The 23,952-nt window shown below is 44.4% G+C and overlaps 2 protein-coding genes across 3 annotated transcripts in view; one reads left to right on the top strand and one right to left on the bottom strand.

The window, feature by feature from the left end:
• Positions 1-5,727, bottom strand: part of PARG (poly(ADP-ribose) glycohydrolase) — a gene marked incomplete at both ends in the record, with an annotated part of 63,939 nt that extends 58,212 nt beyond the window's left edge. For both annotated transcript variants that reach the window (XM_084264794.1, XM_084264795.1), the window contains 2 exons: positions 3,087-3,153; positions 5,556-5,727. In XM_084264794.1, the coding sequence (XP_084120920.1) occupies positions 3,087-3,153; positions 5,556-5,727 (239 nt within the window). The remainder of the gene's footprint in view (positions 1-3,086; positions 3,154-5,555) is intronic.
• A 359-nt stretch (positions 5,728-6,086) lies between these two features.
• On the top strand, positions 6,087-23,338 carry LOC311191960 (mitochondrial import inner membrane translocase subunit Tim23). The gene is made up of 7 exons (XM_084264322.1): positions 6,087-6,232; positions 6,745-6,803; positions 9,408-9,501; positions 9,719-9,803; positions 12,118-12,176; positions 14,497-14,607; positions 22,667-23,338. Exons 1-7 carry the CDS (start codon positions 6,136-6,138, stop codon positions 22,780-22,782), a joined length of 621 nt encoding a protein of 206 aa, XP_084120448.1. The 5' UTR covers positions 6,087-6,135; the 3' UTR covers positions 22,783-23,338.
• Positions 23,339-23,952: the final 614 nt, after the last annotated feature.

The following is a 23,952-nucleotide window of genomic DNA, read 5'->3' as shown; positions in this document are numbered from 1 at the left end:
GTTGTCAGCCTAAAATGAGAAATCAAATCTAACACAGTGTTCAAATAAATTACAATCATGATGTTAACTGCAATACGAAGGCACATGAAGTGTTGACACAACTGTGCTGCTGCTTAGAACTGACTAGACTGTAATATCTAGCTAGAGAATGGCAATATTCTAAAGTGAATCTTAAAATGTTTTGTTCCCTCCCTAAGCACCCTCTAAAGTTCCTTGCTTTATGGCAACCTATGAGCCTATAATTAAATCCTACGTACTTTTGTATTAATCATCAGAAGTTTTCCTAGCTTGCCTTGAACATTTTAGCACTGCCATAGATTTCTATTTATTAACAATCATGAATAAAAAATAAACCACCACATTTACAATGGCAATGATAGTAAAGTGTTATCTGATCTAATAACCTGATAACCAGATAGTTAACTCTTTAGAGTTCAATGCTGCCTTGCAAACATTGCTCTGACAGACTACACTAGCAGAAAACATATAAATTTACCTTGCACCATTCAGCAGCAAAGCTTTTATAACACCGTTCACAAAATAACTTGAACACACATTTGAGCACCTGTAAAATCTGGTCCAAATTAAATCAGGTTGCATACGCTTATATTACAATTACAGTCCTATGAGATGAACCAGAACAGATCTTTGTCTGTTAACAGACAATACAAATTAAATTAACAACAGAACTGTGAGTTTAATGCAGGTCCATAAGCCAAAATCTGTAACTCGTATTGCCCCTTGTTAAGCAAAAATAAAAGCAGAACTGTCAACCAAGGACCTAGTCAGATATTGCCTGGAAAGAATACAGGGATGCTGTTCGGACTTGCAGAGGTGGGATCAGGAAAGCCAAGGTGCAGATGTAACTGAACTTGGTGAGGGATGTTAGAAACAACAAGAAGGGATTTTACAGGTACATTGGCCAGAAGAGACAGGCCAAAGAGAACGTACCCCCCTCGGTAAATGAGAAAGGAGAATTGGTTGCAACTGATGTGGAGAAGGCTAAGGTACTGAATGAGTTCTTTGCCTCGGTCTTCTCTGGCAGCCAGGATTCTCATAATTCTCAAGTCCCAGAACCTTGCATCGCTAGAACTCTAGGTGGGAACTGGGGGAGTAAATCCCCACACACTGTAAGGGCAGAGCAAGTCCGAGACCGCCTCATGAGACTGAATGTCTACAAGTCTATGGGGCCGGATGAGATGCATCCCAGGGTCCTGAAGGAGCTGGCTGATGTGGTTGCCAAGCTGCTCTCCATCATATTTGAAAAGTCGTGGCTGTCAGGAGAGGTCCCTGGAGATTGGAAAAAAGGTCACGTCACTCCCATTTATAAGAAAGGGAACAAGGAAGACCCAGGGAATTACAGGCCGGTGAGCCTCACCTCTGTGCCTGGGAAGATCATGGAACAGATCCTCCTGGATGACATGTTGGAGCCCATGAGGGATAAGCTCATGATCTGGGACAGCCAGCATGGCTTCACCAAGGGAAGGTCGTGCCTTACCAATCTGGTGACCTTCTATGATGGAGTGACAGCATCGGTAGATAAAGGGAAGGCAACCGATGTCATCTACCTGGACTCATGCAGGGCCTTTGACACAGTCCCCCACCACATCCTTATCTCTAAATTGGAGAGATGTGGATTTGATGGGTGGACCATCCAGTGGATAAGAAACTGGTTGACAGACCATAGCCAAAGGGTGGTGGTCAATGGGTCTATGTCCAGGTGGAGGCCGGTGACAAGCGGGGTCCCCCAGGGGTCTGTCTTGGGACCGGTGCTCTTTAACATCTTTATCAGTGACATCGATGATGGAATTGAGTGCACCCTCAGCAAGTTTGCAGATGACACCAAGCTGAGTGGTGTGGTTGACAACAGAAGGAAAGGAAGCCATCCAAAGGGATCTTGACAGGCTGGAAAAGTGGACCCGGGTGAACCTAATGAGGTTCAGCACTGCCAAGTGTAAGGTGTTGCACTTGGGCCGGAAGAATCCCAGACAGAGATACAGACTGGGAGAAGAGCTCCTTGAGAGTAGCCCTGCTGAGAAGGACTTGGGGATTCTGGTAGATGAGAAATTTAACATAAGCCAGCAGTGTGCTCTTGCAGCTCACATGGCCAATGGAATCCTGGGCTCCATCAGAAGAGGAGTGGCCAGCAGGGACAGGGAGGTGATTGTCCCTCTCTCCTCTGCCCTCGTGAGTACTGTGTCCAGATCCGGGGCCCCCAATACAAGAAAGATGTGGAACTGTTGGAGAGGGTTCAGAGGAGGCCACGAAGATGATTAGAGGGCTGGAGCACCTCCCCTGTGAAGAGAGGCTGGGGGAGCTGGGCTTGTTCAGCCTGGAGAAGAGTAGGCTGCAGGGGGACCTTATTGCAGCCTTCCAGTACCTGAAGGGAACATGCAAACAGGAGGGGAATCATCTTTTTAAAAGGGCAGACACTGGCAGGACAAGGGGGGATGGATTAAAACTAAAGGAAGGAAGGTGTAGATTAGATATTAGGGGGAAGTTTTTTTAAGAAAAAGCGGGTGCTGGAACAAGCTGCCCAGAGAGGTGGTGGATGCCCCGTCCCTGGAAGTGTTCAAGGCCAGGTTGGATGGGGCCCTGGGCAACCTTGTGTAGCTCCAGGCCTGAAAGTTGGTGGCCCTGCCTGTGGCAGGGGGGTTGGAGCTCTATGATCCTTAGGGTCCCTTCCAACCCATGGCATTCTATGATTCTATGATATTATACATAACTCAATCTAGTGGTAGGAAGCTGCAAACCCAATTTGCCTTCCCTTGCTGCAAGTTCCCATCTTTTTCTTTGCAGGAACAACAGTATTTATTCACCTAAGCAGTGCTTCAGGAAGTGAAGTCAGAAAAAAAGTTTGGTTTTGTGAGGCTAGAGGGGGAGGGATGGGAGATGAGTTATCTTTTTATAATGAAAGTCTGCTAATTAGTTATACTCAAGAGCTGTGCCAAGGTCAGGAAAGCAGAAGAAATGGGGTTGCCTTTTTTTTTTTTCAGTACCTAGCTGCACTGGCAACCTGCACTTCTAGTATCCCACAGACCGACTCAGAGAACTCAATATCTGAATAGTTATGCTGTGCATTTTACCTTTTGGACTCAGTCGTCTTGGGTCCTTTACTCTCCAACCAAGCAGTAATTGTCCGTTGCTTACAAACTGAAAAAAACAGAGTTCACTACATTGTTACATGAAACATGACAAAACTGCAACATCATTGCATGTGAACGTAGTAACTCGTTCTGGATAAAACCACCTCAGTTAAAGCCCTCATTATCATCCCTACTATAGGAAGCATCCAGACACTAACATCATTAAAACTACATGTGATGCAATATTTAATTTGTATCAATCAGCAGCTGTAGCTTCTGTAATAATCTTTATAAATGCCACCCAGGACTGGTGTGCAATTATTATTTTTTTTAATATGGTTAAAAACATACGGTGAATCTCTAGAGTTTAAAGGAAAAAAAGGGGGGTAAGGGGACTGGGGACAATAGTTTGAACTTTCCAGCTCTCAGTATCACCTTTAATTGCCACCACCACCATGAGCCCTGACAGCCTTCTGCTGAATTTTGGAATGAGGAGGCAACATGTTATAACTTATCAAACAAAACTAACAAGTAGGCATCTTAAAGACTGAGCTGAGATCCTTGTCTGCGTGCAGCATACCATGAAACATGAGGCTCAATATAAAGACTGTACACACTAGAAGTGACAAGTGCTGAGAAAAGGACTATTTCTTTTCCTCGTGACATAAAAAAAATTGTAAATCCCATCAATCCTTACTCCCCTAAACAGCAGCAAAATGTGAAGGACGCCTTTTTTTTTCCCCTCAAGATTTTCTAGCAAGGACATAGGTCTGATGAATGTGGTCAGGCTTATCTGCGATGCTGCAGTTCAGATAAGCCTTCAATAGAACAGCAGCACATGAACTAATTATATAGAGACTTGAGGTGGAGAATAGGGAGAAAACTCTCAGAACAGCTATTTCACAACTGGAAAGTAACCTTCATTATCATAAAAGAGGAGGAAAGTGTTGTTATTTAACAATAATTCTGAAAATCTGGCTTCAGTTCCTTTTTTCATCCATTCTCTACCTGCCACTGCTGACTATGCAAGGCGTTTTACTCGCTGCTTTCAACTGGGTAAGTAAAACTTGTAGTTGCCCTATTACAACAGTAGTTTTGCAGAAATTAAAAACCAGTACAGCACATTTGGCTATTCTGATTAATTGTCACTACTGAAAGACTCAGCATTTTACTGCAAATGGAGGTTGTGTAACATGCAGCGTAGCTCCCTTAGGCCTTAGGTAACTACAAAGACTTTGTTTCATAAACGCTTTTCCTCACATTCAAGGCCTTGAACACTTTTTCACAACTGGTTATCAAACAGCCTCATCAAAAGTACTTTTTCATTCTTGAAATTCTGTAATTTGCACAAAATATGTAAATAATTTTAAGTTCTTCTGAAACAGCACAATCTTTTTTTTTTTTTAAGTGGTCCCTAAATTTCCATTTAGGATTTCCCAAATCATTCCCATAAACCAAACCTTTCCTTGCAATCCATCACTGAGAAAAGCAACTGAATTTTTAGAAGATTCTTATTTATCACTCTGTAAGGGCGCATACATATAACTTCAAACTATTATCTGCTCAAAGTCGCATCTCACTGAGGTTTAACTCATTGATCACAGGAAATCTGAGGGCTTTCCCGTCCCTGCATTCATCTCTATCCCCAAAACTGTTATTGTACATTGAAATCCCGTTTCAACAGTGCTATCTCTAAACAAGAAAAACTTAAGGAAGCCATGCAGGGGCTTTATCCCCACAGCTCTGTCGCACAGCGGGAGCACGCCACAGAACAGCAGCGCCCTATGCCTGCGGCCACATGCCCACGTGGGTTCCCGTCATTATCTTTAGCTCTCCCTGCCCAGACAGCCGGGCACAGTAGCCCGCTGTACATCCTTCCTCTTGCAGCACGTATTTGCCCTCGCACACCCTAAGCACGCTACCTTAGCGGTTCACACCTCACTTGGACGGTTGCAGTGTTACTGAAAGTTGGCAGAGTGTCGGGCACGAAGCCAGGACAACGATCCCGTACCCAAAGCCAAGCAACTTACGCTGCCACGCACCTCCGGACTCGGGGACACGCTGGCTCCGGGTAATCGAGTTAAGAGGCGATTCAACCTCGACACCGCAGGCCAGCTCCGCGCAGGCTACGTGCACAGGCACAAGCGGCCTGTCGCCGTTTAAAGCTGCCCTCCCCTCAACGCAGCCCGCGAACGGCACAGCAGGGATTCAACGAACAGCTGAGAGGGACACCGCAACCTGGGGGAGCCCCCGGCACGGCGGGACGGGGCGGCGGGAGCCGGCGAGCAGCGCTTCGGTCCGACACGGGCAAACTCAACCGCCCCGTCCCCCGACACACTGAAGCAGCCCGAGCCGCCTGAAGAAGGGGACACACACACACACACAACCCCCGGCGTTTCCCCAGCTTCCGCCGCCAAGCCTGGGCTCCCCTCCTTCCCCGGGGAGAGCGCAGCCCCTGCCAGCACAAACCTTTGTTCCCCACGGCGGTGGCGGGGCTGCCGCCGCCGGAGCTGCTGCCCCCGGGCCCCTCCTGGTGGGGACCGAGCGACGGCGGCCACTCTCCCTGCGAACCTCCGCCGAGGCTGGGGGTGCTCGGCCGGGCTCTCTTCCGAGGGGGTTCCGGCCCGCAGCCCGCACTCATTCTCGGCGGGCCCGCCTCCGCCCGCCCGGGCCCGCCTCAGCCGCGCGGGCCCGCCAGCGGCCGCCGGGGCCAGGCGGCAGCCACCCCCCGGGGACGGCGCGACGATGCGGCGAAGGCGGCTCTGCCCCTCCGCATCCTCCGGCCCGCGGCGCCGGGCTCGTACCGCCAGCCGCCCCCTTGACGGCAGGCACGGGAAAAGCGGCGGGGCCGAGCCGCGTCCAGCGAAGCGGACCGAGGGCTGCCGCCGCTCACAGCAAAATGGCTCCCCGCCCGCCTCACCCCTCTCACCATGGCGACCGCGCTCCTCCCCTGCCGGCAGCGGGCACGCGAGCCGGAAAGCAGTGCGGCCGCGCTTTACGGCGGCGCGCGGAAGTCGTTGCTCCGGCGGGCGCGGGGCCCGGCTGCGCCATGGAGGGTGGCGGCAACTCCAAGGGCACGGGCCTCGGCGGCCTCTTCGGCACCGGAGGGGCAGGGTACTCTCACGCCGACCTGGCTGGGGTGCCGCGTGAGTACCGGCCGGCAAGGCCTCTGGAGCGTGGCGGGGGGGGGGGGGGTGTGGGGGGGGTGTGGAGGGAAACACTGGTACCCACTTCCCGTCGGCGGGGCAGGGCCGCGCTCGGAAATCAACATGGCGCGGCCGGGCAGCGGGTGGGTGCCCGAGGGGCCGCGCCGCCGGCGTGCCGGGGCTCCGCCGCGCGCCTCGGCCCTGGGAAGCCGCGCCGCAGCGCGCGCCGCGGCTGCCCCTGCCGGGGCGCTGGGGAGGGAGGCGGCTGGTGCCGCGGCTGGTGCCGCGGCGGGCGCCGGTTACAGACACGGCGTGTCAGTCCCGTCCCGTCACCGAGGCGCTTCCTGAGAAGCGGGGATGGCAGGCGGGGCCGCGCTGTAACCAGTCGTGCGGCTTGGCCGAGGCATTTTCACCGCCGCCACGCACGCGGCCGGGCGCCTTTTAACTCGCCGGGTGCGGAGCCGTCACCGCGGGAACCGCCGCTAAAGTGTGCGATTTTTCTCTCCTTGCAGTAACTGGAATGAGCCCTTTGTCCCCGTATTTAAACTTGGACCCCAGGTACCTCGTACAGGTGAGGAGGCGTTTTGTGTCTGTTGCGTTGAGCCCGACCCCGTTGTTCCTGTGGTTACACCCCAAGCTCTCAGAAGCCCTGCAGCACCAGGCCCACGGCTCCGACTGACAGAACAGTTGAAAGGAACTTTTATTTCAGTATTGTTTCTCATAAAAGCTTGTATGACCATGGTATCTAGAGGAAGAAAACCAGTTTTTATTATAGAGGATAAGCAAAATTGTTGTGTCAGCATAAGCCTGCTGCTATTGAAAAGATGTTCCCTTCCCCACCCTGAGGCATAGAGCCCCAACGCACCTGTGCACAGGCTCTGACATTTGTCACTCCCTCCACTGAGCCCCTTCAGTTAGTAAGAGCAGACAGAAACTCTTCACCTTTTTGATGGATTAGTTTTCTGTACTGTGATGATGTCTGTCTATTTATAGAGGTGTTCAGTCAAACCCCAGACCTGATACAGGCTTTGTCATCGCAGCAACAGCAAATTTCAAACCACTTTCCTAATAGCATTTCCCAGCTGAAAGGCAACCATCACAAAATAGAGCTGGTTTATGCTACAGAATAATACCGCTATCGCACTGTCACAGCTTAATATTAGTTAACAGAAGATGATGGCCCATAGGTCACCATAAGGAAAATAAATTAATTTCAAATCCTATTTTTTTGTCTCAGTAATACTAATTAAGGTCAACAGTTGTACAGTATCTGCTCAGCTGTCCGCCATTTGTTTCACAGTACACTGGGTCACTGCTGCTTTTGGAAGTGGAAAGCAATGAATGCAGTTCTGGGGGCTGTTTTTTGTATTTCTTTTTTACTAGAAGCTGTTGTAGTCAAGACTGCAATGTAACATTTCCATAATGGTGGAAAATGGGATAGTCCTCTGTTTGGAACGGATTGACAAGCACAATTATCTTGCCTGCTGTTGTTGAGTGGTCAAAAAACGCTAAACTTTGCTTAGATCTCTTCCAAAAATACCTTCTAAAGTTTTCATATTTAGTTAGTTCAGTATATGGGAACATGTTGGTCTTCAAAATGATGTAATAGAGTTATTTAGAGGCCATCATCCGGATGATCAGAATACAGAAAGTAAGCCTCATTGCTGAGAATCTTACATGTTGATCCTGGCCCTCCCATAATAACAAAAGCTGACAGTGGTACTTGTGACATTAAAACCCACTTGCTTCATTATTCCATCAATGAAAGCACAAACCAAGGTGTTTTCTGCAATGCTTTTGTTACCTTCAGCAGGTAAAATATTACAAAACAACACGCCAGCCTTTGCAACAAGCCTAGAGGATGGGCTTCCTAGATACTGTCTCTGTAGAAACACAGAGGTTACACACAGACAGGGATTGCTTCACCTTGACTTTTTGGGCAATAGTGAAAACGAAGAAACTGCTAACTAGTGTACGCACTGAAGTTCTCCAGATACCTAGTTACAGGGAAAATAGAAGCCATATTGCAGGTTCAATTTATTGTTAAAGTATTCACCATTTTAGGAGCTGTGTGTTTTTGTGCATTGCTATCCATATTTAGTGCCAAGCGTGGGCTGAGGAAACCCCTCAGAGTGCATTTACTTGCGTCTGCAGTTGTTGCAGTCATATCAGTTAAGTGGAAGAGTGAACCAGAATGCACAGAAGCATTGAGAAGAGATCTTACTGCTCTAGCACTCTATCAACACATGTGCATCTTGTCAGTGTCATACTGGGAAAGTGCTTTGGCCCACCTTATCTCTACATGTATGGTAGTTTGAGCCCATTTCTCTAGCTTTGAGATCAATCTGATTTACCATAACACAAGTCTGTCCCTGTGGGAGAAAGATACACAGGTAAAAAAACTACCACTGTCACATATTTCGTGCCTTATCATCAAGAGTTTTTAATATAAACCTGGCTTTTTTTCATGTCTGCAAAATAGGCCACTTATTTCAGCACAAGGAAATGCTTCTTTTGGTACAAAGGCACTTTAATGTCAGAGTGGTGGGAAATGGTGCATTACTGCTCAGGAAATGATGCTGTGTAATCAGATAAAAGGGTTTTTTAAATGGCAGTGAGTCTTGTATTGCCTGCTGCAAGACATAATAGATAAATTCTAATTTAAAAAAAACCCCAAACAACCAACAACTTACTCAATATGCATTCCTTGGCTATCTGATGTAATTTATAAAAAGTTAGGACAGTTAGGGAAAATAAAGCTCACAGTTTATCTAAGTCTTTTTACATTCTTACTGAAGTATGCACACAGCGTATTCCATCTCTGTGCTAGTGTACACAACAGGTTTCCAGAAATGCTGGCTGTATCTGTTTTTTTCTTTAATTCATTGTATGGACTAAGAAAAAAACCTAACACTGCCTATGTGAGGGTGATGAGGCCCTGGCACAGGGTGCCCAGAGAAGCTGTGGCTGCCCCCTCCTTGTCAGTGTTCAAGGCCAGGCTGGGTGGGGCTTTGGGCAGCCTGGGCTAGTGGAGGGTGTCCCTGCCCATGACAGGGGGGCTGGAACTAGATGGGCATTGAGGTCCCTTCCAACCCAAACCAGTCTGTGATTTCTGCACTTTTGAAGTGAGTACAGGTGCTAAATACAAAGGTGTGTTTGTTTTTTTTTCCCCCAGGATACAGATGAGTTTATCTTGCCCACAGGAGCCAACAAAACTCGAGGCAGATTTGAGTTAGCCTTTTTTACCATTGGAGGATGTTGTATGACAGGTAGGTGGTGGTTGTTTTTACTTTTCCCAGCTGTCCAGGTAACACCTATGTACTACAGTAATTGCTGAGATTGTAAATGTCTTGTTCTGCAGTCTAGCCATACCTAAACAGCTGTTTTGACTTCAGTCTGTACACTGAAGTCTATTCTCAGTATTTGCTTCTAGTCTTGGTGGTTTTTTCCTTATTAAAGAGTAATGCCTGATATTCTGCTAACTAGGGGCAGCATTTGGGGCGCTGAATGGTTTGCGACTTGGCTTGAAGGAGACCCAGAATATGGCATGGTCAAAACCTAGAAATGTACAGTAAGTGTTTAACCTTACAAAAACTACACCTTAGTGACAGAGATGTTTCTCCCACTTGTACAAGGTTGGATCTGAATACATTTCAATAACATATGTCTTTTTGTGTCTTTAGTGGGTACAAATGAGAGCCAGTGTTTGTCTTCATCAAGTTGCTGAATGGTTTTAGTTACGATGATGTTCAGTTCCAGCTTTTTTGCCATTCATTTAATGACAATTGGCATGTCCTCTCACTTGCCTTAAGTATTTTAAGAATATATCACTACTGTGATATTTACTAGACATCTACTTCAAAGTCAAAACAGTGGTTTTATGCGTTGAAATATTCCCAGAAGCAGCACAGTTCACTTTGAGCTGGATTTTGCAGTCACTTGACTTGGGACCAAGTTCTCTTCTTTCCCAAACTTCTCAACAGCAGCAAGAGATTAAAATGCAAAGACCTAGCCTGCCTGGGTTTGCATGAGGGGTGACATTGCTCTGCGCTGCTGAGTGAGCCTTGCATGGAGGAAGTTGCTCCTGATTACAGTGTCCCCGAACACCCACGGTGTTCCCATGCTTCCACCTTACCTGAATGATTGAAAGAACTCAGTAAAGATAGGAACACCTTTGCTCCTGCACTACGGTTCTACTTCTAGAACTACTGGTTGTTTAGACATAACTGTAAGAAAACTTAAGTGCCTGTGAAGGAGACATGGGAAACTGGGAGTTGAATGACTGGGGAAACCGTTTTCACTCCCTCGATACTTTGAAAAAAGGGAAATTTCGAGGAATTTAATAGTTCCTAGTACGGTTTGTAGCAGCTCTGCTCCTTTTCAAGTTCTGTTTGTGTATTCTTTACCCCCTTTCTCTACTATCTCTAGAGTCAGAACCAAAATATTCCTCACAGTCACCATTCTGACTCTTCCCTTATGTTTTGTATGAACAGAATTATGTTTTATGTGTTCAGAATGAGCAGAGTCAAACACTTGTCAAGCACAAAGTTGGATGTGTGAGCCCAGCAGGTGGCAGTGGGTGCACATGCTGCTGTCAGCCCTTGTCCTTCAGGGGAAGAGCCTCCTGAAGGTCATCACCTTGGAACAGTCCATTAAGTTCCATGTTTTCATAATCAGGTGCAGGGAAGAGACTTGCCTAGCTTGATTTCCTTCTAATTTATCCTTAATGTACACAGATTATTTTTATAAATAAATTTTACTTTTGCTCTTAATCCCCTACCATCAAATATTACACAATGTGTCATGGTTATTAAAATTATTAATTTTCTGATCAATTGAGAACTGATGTTCACAGAATGGAGGTGGGAGTTGTAATTAGGGCAGATTGTCAATAACTCAGCTTCTTGGATTTTTTTCTCATTTCAAAGTGAAGTCTTCAGTTACTGTTTAGCTCATTACCTAACCCTATTCAGCAATGGCCTATTGCCTAGTGAAAACATTTTTTTAAAGTAGTGGAAAATTAACTCAAATCAGAAGGAACTTGCATGAAACTTTCATTGCTTTAAATAGTAATTTAAGTTCCAGTGGTAGTCAGCTGTCCAGAGCAGTACTGTGCCTGTGATAGTGTTACACTGCTGGGAGATAAAGATCAGTCATTTCTTCTGGCTGCTGTTGTCACTGTTCTGGAGACAGCTGATGCCAAAAAGAAGTGTCATTGTGCTTCCCTGAGAGCGCACTAAAGAACTGCTTTCCCTCTTTAGTGCTAGTCTGGAAGCATACATACAGAGATACTCAGGGTATTCACCTTGCGCTGAGCGTTAAGTCTGGCAGGTGTAAGAGCTTGCCTGTAAGAGATTGCCTCTCTTCTTCCCAACTTGCTTTTAGTACCCACCCCATTTGTTCAAGCATCACCATACTCCCTGGCACACGGTCCCTGTATTGCTTGCACCCTCTAGAAGGGCACTCTAGCTTTCTTGGAGCTCTTTGGCCCAGTTACGTCAGCATAAACGTATCAAGTAACTCACAGTAGCTATGTATAGCGACCTCGTAAGGAACAGTTATCAACTAGAGTTAGAAAGTCGGTTTAAGGGAAGAGGTTGGAGTCGTGGTAAGGTGCAAGTTTGACTTGAGAAACATTTTCTTAAAACTTGACAGGATTAAATATTTGCCCTTAATATCACCTGTATTACTGTTTGCAGTATGCCTGATGGAGGGGGTTGCATATTAACAAACCGCAGGCTCTTGTTTTTATTTGTTTTGATTCATTATTCCAGTTTTATTTATCAAATATATTGCCTAAGCGCATTACACCTACTATCATAAACACTGCCCCAATGTAAACACAAAGCACTAAAGTTTTTAATACCTTTTTAACTCCTTTATAGAATTCTAAATATGGTGACAAGGCAAGGAGCGTTATGGGCTAACACCCTGGGATCTCTTGGTAAGTGAACTGCTTATTCTATAGGGAAAACAGTTTTAAGATGTGATTGATGGGAAAGTACATTGTCTTAAATTTTCCTAATGAAATCCATAACTAAAAACTGCAGGTGGTGTTTTTCCTGTGGGACATGAGGGCCTTTCACTAGACCTTGAAAAGGAAATTAAAGGCTAAAATGGGATTTGAAGTGTAAGTAGCTAAAAGCCTGTAATTAGAAGCCAACATGTTTAGTATATTACAAACAAAAAACTCTAGCTATTGGAATTACAGGACTAACTGAAAATTATAGGTAGTGCTTACTTGTTAAGAAATTACAGTCAATTCACAACTTAAGGCAAAAAACTATAATTGAATTCTTCTTAGGTTAAAGTTATTTCAGAAGTGACTCAGTGGTCATGAGAGCCGCTTCCTGATGTCGGTTCCCACTTACCAACAAAATGTTTATCTGTAGGAAAAATGTGATAGTGACTAAAAAATGTATCCTTTTACGATCATAGCTTAGCTAGAAAAATCAGGTGGTACACCACCCATTTTAAATCTAAAAGTTGCTTGTAATTAGCATGGGGGGGAAAAGGAAATGATCAAAAGCCTGATACATGAGGAAAACTTCTGTGAACTGAGGTTTGGTGGGAGAGAGCTTGTGGGAAATAAACTCACACCAAGATGATTTCATAAATGTCAGCGGACTAACTAATGCCCTTGAGAATACAAGCTCTTTGGCTTCCCCCCACCCCACTCTTAAAACACTAAAGGGTGCTTAGTTACTAGGAAAGGAGAAATCTAAAACTGGTGTCATTATTTTGAAGATTGAGGATGGAATTCATTGCCCCACAAAAGTAGCGGAAGAGAAATTAGCTGTATTTCAAACAGATTACATCCTGTTCTAACCCAATTTACATATATTTGAGTTTTGTAAACTGCATGAAGGCACAGGCTAAGTTGCATTTTTAAAATTGTGATTCAGCCTTCTAAAGATTAGATTAATTTGCATTTTAACTGATATATCAGCTTTCAGGGCATAATGTAGAGTCTGTGGTTGGAGATGGGATTCTGAACTACAGTGAGAATATCACTTTACATAAGAGATGCATATTGCTTAGTAGGTTTTATGGTGGGATATTTTTTGTTTGTTGCCTTTTCTTATTTTCTATTCCAAATCTAATGAACACATGTCTAAAAACTGAGATGTGGGCACACTCCAGTTCAAGGTTCCAGGTTAAGTGACACATTAACAGGTTTCTTTCAGCTGTGTTTGAAGAAAGATTACTCAAGAAAATGTTTGTGCATTCCAGTGACAATTTGTTATTTTCCTTATAAAACATAGCCTCCTGAGGCACAGAGTTAAGCAGAACTTGATAATTTGGCATAGCTCTGCCTTGTCGTAGCTACCAGGGAAGTTCTTTCAAGGAGCTGAAGTGGTTTTTTTGCATCTTACTTCACCTGTGCAGTGTTTCTGTACCTCAAAGATTCTTTTTGTCATTACTGACAATGTTTGTTATTCTGCTCCTGCACAGAGGCAACAACATCTGTGTTAAGCTATTTAAAAAAAAATGTTGCATTCAGCTTTTTCTTTCCCTCGTTGTTAATGCTACACACTGAGACAAGGTAAAATACCATTACCTGTGCCACATGGAGGAAGATGCTACTGTTCAACTCATCAACATTAACAGGGTTGCTTAATTTACATGCTTTTTAGCAGAAGTAAAAATTTTCAATTCTTGGAGGACAAGGGATGAGTTAAATTATCTGGTACCCTTGTCTCTTTAGAATTGTGACATACTCTAAGCAATCCAGTAGTCATTTATAAAACACAGCTCATTGTACTCCAGCTCTTGATAACATGACATGAATGCTGCACTTATCTCGCATTTCATCTGGGTCACACATGGGCAATAACTTTCTCTGATACCTGGCAAGTGTTGTTTAGTTTCATGCCCACCATGGAAGACAGTCTAAAACCTGCCAGTATAAAGTTGAACCCTCAACATTTTTTTAAACAAATTTGAACTAGCAAAATGGGCTTAAACTCAGTCAGTGGTTTATATCATATAATCATGTCTTGAGGCAGTACTGGATGTCACAAAGAACGCTATTTTATAACCAGACTATAGCTAGAGAAAGAAATATCTGTAAAATAGAAGTCAGTCTGGAAAAAAAAAAAACCCTCCCCAATGATGAGATTTGGCAGAGAATGCCTTCCCCTTAAAATAAACAGTGCTTCAGAAGTGTAGTCCAAATAGTTACACACCAAACCTGGCCTCTAAGCCTTAAAACTCCCATTCTCTGAGATCTAATTTAAATGTTTAATATTTTTCTTTCCCAGCTCTACTTTACAGTGCATTTGGGGTCATCATTGAAAAAACACGAGGTGCAGAAGATGACCTGAACACCATAGCCGCTGGAACCTTGACAGGAATGCTATACAAAAGCACTGGTAGAGTAACAAAGTGTTTCCAGTTTTCCTTTTCTTGTGCTTTATGTAGTTACTAGGATTCTCATTACTTGTACTGAACACCATCCTAGGAGCTCTGAAAATTGGCAGTCTAAAAATGGTACAGTGGGAACGAGGACCCATGAGTTCATTAGCCCCTTATCCACACATTGGTTTTCACACAGCTAAGACTACTGCAGGAGAACTTGCATTTAAAAATAATCTATCTGGATTAAATGGGATTCTAGCTTGCATCAAACTAACAATAACAAGGAGTGTGTTAATAACCATCCTGTGTGTTAAACATACACACCAAGTAAGCACTGAAGAAGCATTTACTCTGATTGATAGGGAGATTGTACAAAATACCTATATCCAGGTCACTCTTAGCCATGTTTTTCAGGCATAGCAGGAGTAAAACCACTAGTTTCCCAAGTCTGTGAGTGGATGCAGGCAAAGGGGAACTACCTTCCAAAGTGAAAGGGGGCAGCAGATGGGAGGAATACACAGAACACAGCTTGATTGCATCAAGATGAAACCTACTACAATCGATTCACGGGTAGTACGTGCAGCTGCAAAACGCCTGCACCCAGAGAAGCCAGTATATTTATAGTTATTACTTAGCTGTTTGTGAAACTCTTGTCTTGTGGGAGGACTCTAGTCTTTGCATTGCGGTCAAAACCAACAAACACTGTTATTTGGGAACAGCATGGATTTCAGGTTAAGTTTGCTGACGTGTACCAAATTGTTTGCAGAAGAGAGGGTCTGAGCTTCATCAGCAAAATACCTGTTAGCACATACATCAAGCCCAACAATTTTGGGGGATCCTCCTTTTTAGATGACTACTGGGTACCACAGTTCAACATTACTATGGGAAAAACATGTGAGCTTGAAGTACCTCGATAAAGATTTGGCTGTACATTTCACCTGTATTTTACTGAAGAGATAGTTACAGAATTTACCTGTGTACTTATATACATATCTAACTGAGCCTCAAGGTCATAGAAGCGTTCCTGAAGGACAGCTTTATAAATGGGGCAAAACAGTTTGAGAAGTCTTATTTTCCTGTTGGCCTAGACTAATTGAAACAAGCAATAGTTGGCTGGAGCATCCTTCATGAATACTAACTAGCTTGTACACTTAGCTTTGCAAGAGCATGTACCTGTCTTGTAGTGAGCTACGTATCTGGGATTTCATGCATGCTATGCCAGATTACCAACAACAGCTGGATAGGGTAGCAGTACAGAATCTAAGGGGGTTTTTTTGTAGGAAGTTATTAAGAAGAACTGCCATCTTACAGTCCAGCAGAAGTTTCCCCTTACCTTTCAGAAGTACAGAGCTGGCATTACCAGCAATCATTTAATGGTGCAGTGCAGCCACAGATAACTGCTGCAGTCACACACACCATCATCTGACATGACATTTTTCTTACTAGAGCACAGTGGAGCTTTTGTTTTGTAACATAAGATCTACTGAGCTAATAGGAGCACTGATAAAGTGAATGTCAGTAAGTATTTCAAGTATGTGACATGCATACAAACTGTAGTGCACAGAAACTCAAAAGAAATAGGTTTTTCACCATATGCAGAAAATTTGAATGGAACAGTAGACCCTAAAGTTCAAGAGTTAGTTCTGGAAGTTAAAAAGATTATATTCACATCTGTTGGAAGAGTTCAATTCGTATGTTATTTTCCTTTTTTTTTTTTCCATGCTCTGTCCCTCTTGCTGCTTTGATTCTTTCTCTCACTTTATGCCACAATGCCTTTCCTAATCCTGTATGGTAAAGCTTCCTTCTGAGTTATGCCTTTACCCAGCATGAATATATATATTTACCTAAAGCTTTGAATATGTAAACCATATACAAATGATCAGTTCACATCTGTGACATATCAAGATTTCAATCATTTCCTGTGTTACACAGGATGCTACAATGTGTTGGCACTCCAAAAGGAAAGCATGAAAACCATCAGGGACATTGCTACAATAAACACCCATATTTTAGTGTTCGCTACTCCCACAAACACCATTTCAAGTCAAGGTGATTCTGTAACCCACAGAGGGTGGATACAGGGTTATCACCCATCCTGCCACACTGAAAAATACTCTGGTGTGTGCTACAAAGCCTAGATTGAATTTCTGAAACTAACAGTTAAAGACTTTGCTGAGGGGCATGAGTGGATGGGGGAAAAAATAGCGGGAAGACTTTTTGAATGCTGAGATTTGTTGCCCCAAATTGGTCCCAGTTTTCACAATTTGTCCTTGTAGAGATGTTAATCATTACCAAAATGCCAGCAGTTAACAAAAAAAAAAAAAAAAAAAAGACTTTTCCCAAGGACCCATGTTCTAAATCAGTTAGATTTTGAGCAGTTTTGTGTGAGGCTACTTAACACAAGAAGAGCATTAAGAAGTCTGCAAGCAAGGACTGGAAGTTCAGCCCTCCTGTGTTCACTGGATGTGGCATTAGTCACCAAAAGCTCCCCATTGCCAGTGACTAAAGCAGTTGAAGCCCCAAGACTTGCAGTGGTCCTTCTTGGAGTGAGTCATACACCATTAACTTGCCATTATAAATCAAACATTAGTGGGAATCCCTCTTAGCAAACCTAAGGCTTAGGTTAACAGGTGCTGAACTGAGTTTCAAAGCACAACTGGTTGCAAGAGTGTTCAAACAGCACACTAGTTGATTCCTTTGACCAAAACAATCTCTAGCTTTCGCCTTTATTTGAAATGAAGTTTAATACCAAGATTACTTACTAGATTTTTACCCCCAATCAGCAGTGTGACTACAGTATTAACTTGTTACACTAGACTTGCAGCTTTATGGAAGCTGCATTTTGGGCTCAAACTGAGCGATCTGGATAGAAGTTGAATGTCAGATGGGAGAAAGCCCTTTGTGTTCCTTTGCCAGTGGCATATGCAGTAGAAATGTTCTTGCAACTTAGTCAATCTCGTTTGAGCTCTGTGGAAAGGGACTCTGATATCCTGAGTCCACAAGGATGGCTTTTCCATTTAAGAAGGTACTATTTATTCTTCAATTTTAAGCAAAGGCAGAAATGAAGATGTCAAGCTGTTGGGTTGGTTTTTTTTTTTCTGATAAATGTTACAAAGCACAAACAGGAACATGTCTTAAGCTAATATTTAGCCCCCTTGCATGCATTTTCATCCTCTTTTCTAAATCAAATATCATTGTGGGGGTTTTTTCATGATTGCATTAGTCTCTGAAAGTAACAGAAATCAAAAGGATTATTATCACTGTGCACTATGTCACTGTTACTCCCTCCCACCATGAAAATGCACATGGTTTCTGTCATGTCACAAAGGTACAGCTGGCTGGGGATCTTGCACTCCTCCTCAAGCATGCAAGGCCAGTCACTTTGGGAGAAGATACTGAGCTAGGTGGGACTTTGGTCTGAGCCAGTGTGACAGCCATTAATTTCTCACTGCTTACTGAAGTCTGCAACAGGAATTTCAAAGAAGTTAAATAACCTTTAGCTCTTATCTGAGGGTTGCACAGGTTGTAGATGTTCTTTTTCTTAGATAATTTTTTTCTCCTGCTGAGGCTAGGGAAAACAGCAACAAAACTGAAGTAGTGCTTTGAACAAACTAAATTATTTTGTCTAGTATATTTCTGTGCAGTAGGAACTCAATGCTAGATGGAACATCTCACGCCTTTTGCACAACAGATGTTACATAATTTGGTATAAAATAGTGTCTGTCTGAAAAGAAGGGAATTGCATGCTGGCAGTAGCTGAAGGGAGTAGTTATCATTTTAAGGCCTCAGAACACAACCCTGGAATGTCAATACATTATTAATTAATTGAGAAGGGCTAAATGTTTTCTTGCTAGCAGTAAAATCAGGTCAGAGCTAAAGATCCAGCTGTAGGACTTAAGGGCAGCTGTTTTAGCTAGCTGCTTCTTCAGTTCCTTTTGGGCTTAATCTGTGTTTTTCTTAGGGCCAGACAGGGTTTTTCTTGTTTGTGTTTGGAGGGGAGGGTGAAAAGGAGCTTTTTGCAGACTCCTGCAGGTATGGCCCCAGGAGATCTTGTTTTTCCCTCTGTGTTATTTGGAGAAAAGCAAGTAAAGGATTTGCTTCTGAACTTTGGAGTTCTGGGCTGTCAGGCATTTTAGAACTTGAGAACTTTTAACATGAGTCTGTAGAGCTGTTAATTAAGTGGTGTTTAGTGAAAGGATTTTGTTTCAGGTCTAAAATAAAGAACATATAAGGGTGAAGTACAAGCAGGTGCTACAGGTAGTATCTTGCTGAGGCTTTCTTTGGTACTGATGTCTGTGAGTACCCATGGCCATAGAGAGCAGCGCTGCCTCCTGCCCTGCTCCGCTAAACAGCGGCTGTGAACTTCAGTGCTGCAGGGATCTGCAGAGTTCTTGCTGCAATTTATAGTAGCTGAAGTAATCTCGTGTCTATCAGGTGCTGCTGCTTTCACTCAGTGACAAAACAGGGAATTTTAAGGTTTGCAAAATAATTTCAACATCTTAAATGCTTCTAAACTTGTACATTCTTACTGCTTTTCTAATTTAACCATCACACCACAGTAGCTATAGGAAATTTTCCATGTTTCAAGCTTTGTTGTTTCTGTATTTTAACCACAACTGTCTCAGCTGCAGCAGTATGAAAATGGAACGTGCTTTACTGGAATGCATCTTGTTTCTGAAAAGAAGTCCATCAGTTTCCTCAGTAATTTCTGCATCCCCAGACTTTGCCCACACGTGCAAGGTTCTGTAAATTGAGCCATGTGGAGGAAACTGCTAGGATTCTCTACTTACACACGACCACTCACAGATGTTCAGACAAATGTGTGCCTGATGGTTGAATGTGGAGCAAGAGTGAGGTTGCCTTGTACATTTGAGAAGTCAAGCCCTTCAAATCATTTTAAAGTCTTTTTGTTCCTGGAAGGAACAAAAAAGGGAGAGAAACTGCATTTTGAATGAGAAATTGGAACACAAAACTAAACACAACTATTACACCTCTTTTGTGTGGCATAAATACCTGGGTCTGGGTTTTTGGTTAAAGTATTTCTGACATTTGCTGTTGAATGGTTCTTGCTTTAAACATCCCAAGAACTATCCCAGGATAGCAGAGTAATACATTCTGAAAACAGAGATGCAGTAGGATCCAAAGCAGAAGTTTGCCCCCATGTTATGCAACGCAGATAATAGTTTTACCTACTATACAAGTCAAATTTGGTGTTAGGAGTGGCCCATGCCACGAAGAAACACAAAACCATTCTACCAGAACACTGACAGTTATCTGGTACTCTGCAACCTATTTTAAATGCATAGAAGCACCAGCTCTGTGGTGAAGGGATGCAACAGCTAAAGCCAGAGAGCAAAACTTATTCGGACACCGTCAGATGTGTCTTTCCAAACTGAAGTTCTCAACTATTGTGCAAGTTGCCTGATCTCAAAATACCTGCTTTCAGCAGTGTCTGTCAGCTGGAACTTTATCTTACTCAGACAGGCAAGATTAGAGGCTTGCAACCATGCTTCTACCAGGGGCTGTCCCGGCACACTTGGTATCTGAGGCTTGCAGGGAGTGATTGCAGGGGAAGGGTGGGTACATGCTCTATCGAGCAAACGCAGCTGGGATGGGAGTGGAGAATTTATTATTTTTTAGGAAGGTAATCTCCTTGGAGGGCTTAACATTTCCTGCCCAGCAACTGGGCTGCATTCTACAGCACGCTACTGTGTGAAGTCTGCCACAGGCACAGAGGTATTTGCTCAAACACCAGTCTAACCAGTTAGGAAAGGGGAGGGTTCATTTTCCTTTTGCTGTAATTAATGAGGGTAGTCCAGAAACCGGGTGCAACTGCTACAAGACAAATTACAGGTAAGATTTGGTAGCAGAGACACAGGGGACCCGGTAGCAAAGCACTTGTGTCTAATTCTGCACCGATGGTACCAAGTGACTGAGCTGTCCAATTGAGAGACCTTCTACAGTCGTGGCTTTGTAGGAGCTGGAACCAGGCTTAGTCAGCCTTCAACCTACCTTTTTTTCCTGTTAGGAATAATAGAATTTTAAAAGGAAAGGAGATAAATTGAACAGGGGGGCTGTGGGAAGTGCCTGTGGGAATAGTTACAGCCCTGTCCTGTGTTACCTTCTGTGAGGATATTCCATGTTTCATGCATTCCCTGTACACCGGAATGGTTAGGAGCCCTCTTTGGGGGTTTCTTCTATGAGCAATTGCTTCTTGATAGGAACAGCAGCAAATGAGGGTCTAATGTTTTATTAATTTTTCCCCAAAAGTAACAGGGAGTTAGTACATTTAGGGACTCAAATATTTGTTTTGCACAGTGTTCTTTAAATTTCACCCGTGGCTTTTTGCCAGAGGCTGCTCATACATGGTTAGTTCTGTGTACCCAGCTGCAAGCCCTTCAGGTAAAAAGCGTTTTGTGCAACAAATTCAGTATGACTTACCAAAACTGAAGTTACATTTGCATTCCTGAATCCTGATTTAAGGATGTCAGTGCATACACAGTATGGCTTTCTTTGGAGCTGTTGAGTTCCCAGCAGTTAGGGCAGCAAACTCAGGTGTATATCCCAAAAACTTCTTGAATCAGGGCTGGACTGGCAATGAAATTTCTAGAAGCTATAGCCAGAAACGATCTCTAGTACCAAGTCCAACTTCTGCTATTACTTCTGCACTTTCTTGGTTTCGTTGAATGCCCAGGCAATGCAAGTAGGATTTCACTGGAGCTGATAAACCATTTAACCTTGCAGCTCGGGTAACACAGTCTCAGTCTAGCTGCTGCCAACAGCTTCTTGCCCCTCTACAAGCCCAAGTGCAATTCTGTGATACAACTTCATGACACAGTGGGGGGGGGGGGGGAACCCAAAGCACACCACTGATTACCAAGATGCCTTTCTTTTGAGTTTGAGGAACCTGGACTCCACTGTCAGTTTTACCAGTAAAGCAAGCAGGTTTTATCTAGCTTTTAGCAGAAACTGGCCTTGTTCTATATACTGTACACATTATCTAACGTGCTTCAGCTCAGCTGGGATTGATAAACATTGCAGAATCAAACTCTGTGAAGTTTTCCTAGTGTTGAGGGTCATACCCTCAGGACTTCCTGTGCATTCGCAGTGCACTCCGGGAGCTTCACCAAGGCACTTTCTGCTACTGAGGAACACAAACATTCTGCTGTTGTTTTGCCAGAACAGAAGTCTCTACTTATGCCCCTGTACACCCCGACCCTCACAGGGGTGGCATGGAGTTGTGATGCCATCTGACTCCCAGCTCCATCTGGGTGCAGTGGCTGGCAGCAGTAGCCAAACTTGCCCTGTATCTTTACCTTCAGATTACAGAAGTTTCAAGTCTTGAGCAGTAAAGACAGTAATAATAAAAGAGACTAGAGGATATTTTCTGTATGCAATTTTTGCCGTTGCAAGGTGATAGTGATTAGTAATAGTAAGAATAAAGAAAGTTGTTCAGTGTATGCCCTGGTAAAGTTTTGCCAGTTGATCCCTTTCATCTCTTTTTTTAAGGTTTTAAAATTCCAAAGACACAGAAGCTGTGCTAAGTTTTGCATAACAGCTCTCATGAATCTCTGGCACCCAGTCACACACACATCAGCCACTCTCCCATTCGCTTACTTCCCTCCTGGCCTTTCTCCTTCACCCCAAACCTCATTACTGGTGAGCATGATTATTACCTCTCATCTGAGATCCTAAACAGAGGAGTTCTTAGGACAGGAGGAGATCACATCTATCTGTAAGCACCTGTGTTGAGGAGAGGTGAAATAGGTCGAGTGGGGCTTGGGAAGAGGAGCTTTGCTTTGTACACTCAGTAGTGGTTCCCTCAGGCAGTAGTGGTAGAGTAGGTCGAGGGGAAGTCAAACCAGCAGAATTAGCATCAGGGTCGGGAGCCTGGCAGCAGGGTTAAGGGGAAGGTAGGATTAGTGCAGGGGCCCTTTCTGGAAAATAGTTCAAGGGTAAGACCTGTGTTTCGTTAAGATGCCTCTCAATTTGAACAGCTTCTTGGGAGTTGCTCTAGCTGACCATTTCCTCAGATGCAGCTCTGACAGACTTCAACCTGTTTTTCTTTTTCAGGTGGAATGCGTGGGGTGGCTCGAGGTGGCATCGCAGGCCTGACGCTTACCGGCCTCTATGCTCTGTACAACAACTGGGAGCACATGAAGGGCTCCATAGCCCGGCAGTCCCTCTGAGCAGGGCAGCCCAAGGGGACGGAGGACACGCTTGCATAGTCACCAATCAAATCAGTTACAAGACCCGTCTGCTGCCCCTTCCTATTTTATTTACAATTAAAGCAAAACTGAAGGAAGCTATGCTGGGATGGACCCCTTGACACCATGTAAATGGACTGGCTCTTTCCTTCCCACCAGCCAGCTGCTGGAGAGGCAGCAGTATTTGTTGGACCCACAAGTGAGCAGAGCAGCCCCCGAGACAGAGTCTCACTGCTCCGCTCCCCAGCCAGCCCTGGGCCAGAGCTCCAAGGCATGATGCTCGAGTCCCATTGCTGTCCCTGCTGTGCTACCATGTGTGCTCGGTTGCACGTACTGCAACAGCAGCGCTGCACAATAAAGTCTGTGTCCGTAGAACTGTACCCTGCCGCCCGTCAGCGTGCACCACCCAGCCAGCGGCAGCATTCAGTAGCAGGTGGCACAGAGCAAGGCTGGTTCCTCTGGCAGCTCAGGGTAAGCTGCAAAAAGGGACATGGGTAATAAAAAGGGTGGTACTTGCGCAACACTGTTCCTGTGCTTTGCTGTTCCTGCTCCTGATAAGGCAGAAGTGTAGGCACTGACCTCTTATTGACAGCTGTGTTTTGAAGGACCCGTAGGGTAAAATCCTGGGGGAGCTCGTGGGTGAGGGGAAGTGAACTAATCAGCTGATCATCTCCTGATGCAAGGTGATGCTGAGGCACAGCAGAGCTTCACTCTGCTCCCTTGTTTGCTCTAATAAATAAGGAACTGGTTGTTGTTACAGAACAGCTGACAAGATTATCAAAGTGTTTGGGTGCTCTAGGATCTTACAACTCCTTTAGCTAACAGTCAGAAACCAATCAGTGTAACTACTCCTCTCAGTACCCATTAGGACTTTTCATTTTTCATCCCTAAGTCCTGTTTGCAGGTTATTGGCAAAACAAGGGCACATAATGAGCCTACACCCTCTCCAGCATTAAACTCTGTACCAAGCAGTAGTTGCAGATCAACAGTAAGCGGTGAATTAGTTCAGTAATTAGAGTTACTGTATAACAACTCCCTCATTTGTTAAATAATTAAACAGGTAAATAATTACACGGGTCTGAGATAACATGAAGGCAGGGCAAGGGAAAAACAAGAAACTCAGTGGACAACTGAGTGCAAAGCAAGGGCTGG

This window comes from Gallinula chloropus (genome assembly GCF_964237585.1).
Source record: "Gallinula chloropus genome assembly, chromosome: 5".
Taxonomy (NCBI): domain Eukaryota; kingdom Metazoa; phylum Chordata; class Aves; order Gruiformes; family Rallidae; genus Gallinula; species Gallinula chloropus.
Note: the sequence above shows the minus strand (reverse complement) of the source record. Positions and strands in the feature narration are given on the sequence as shown.

Bases quoted from the DNA above. Each gene is read 5' to 3' on its own strand.
- LOC311191960 (XM_084264322.1), top strand. From the start codon at position 6,136: ATGGAGGGTGGCGGCAACTCCAAGGGCACGGGCCTCGGCGGCCTCTTC. The intron at 9,804-12,117 runs GTAAGTGTTTAA...ACTCCTTTATAG, and splicing joins TCAAAACCTAGAAATGTACA to AATTCTAAATATGGTGACAA. The intron at 14,608-22,666 runs GTAGAGTAACAA...TTTCTTTTTCAG, and splicing joins AATGCTATACAAAAGCACTG to GTGGAATGCGTGGGGTGGCT.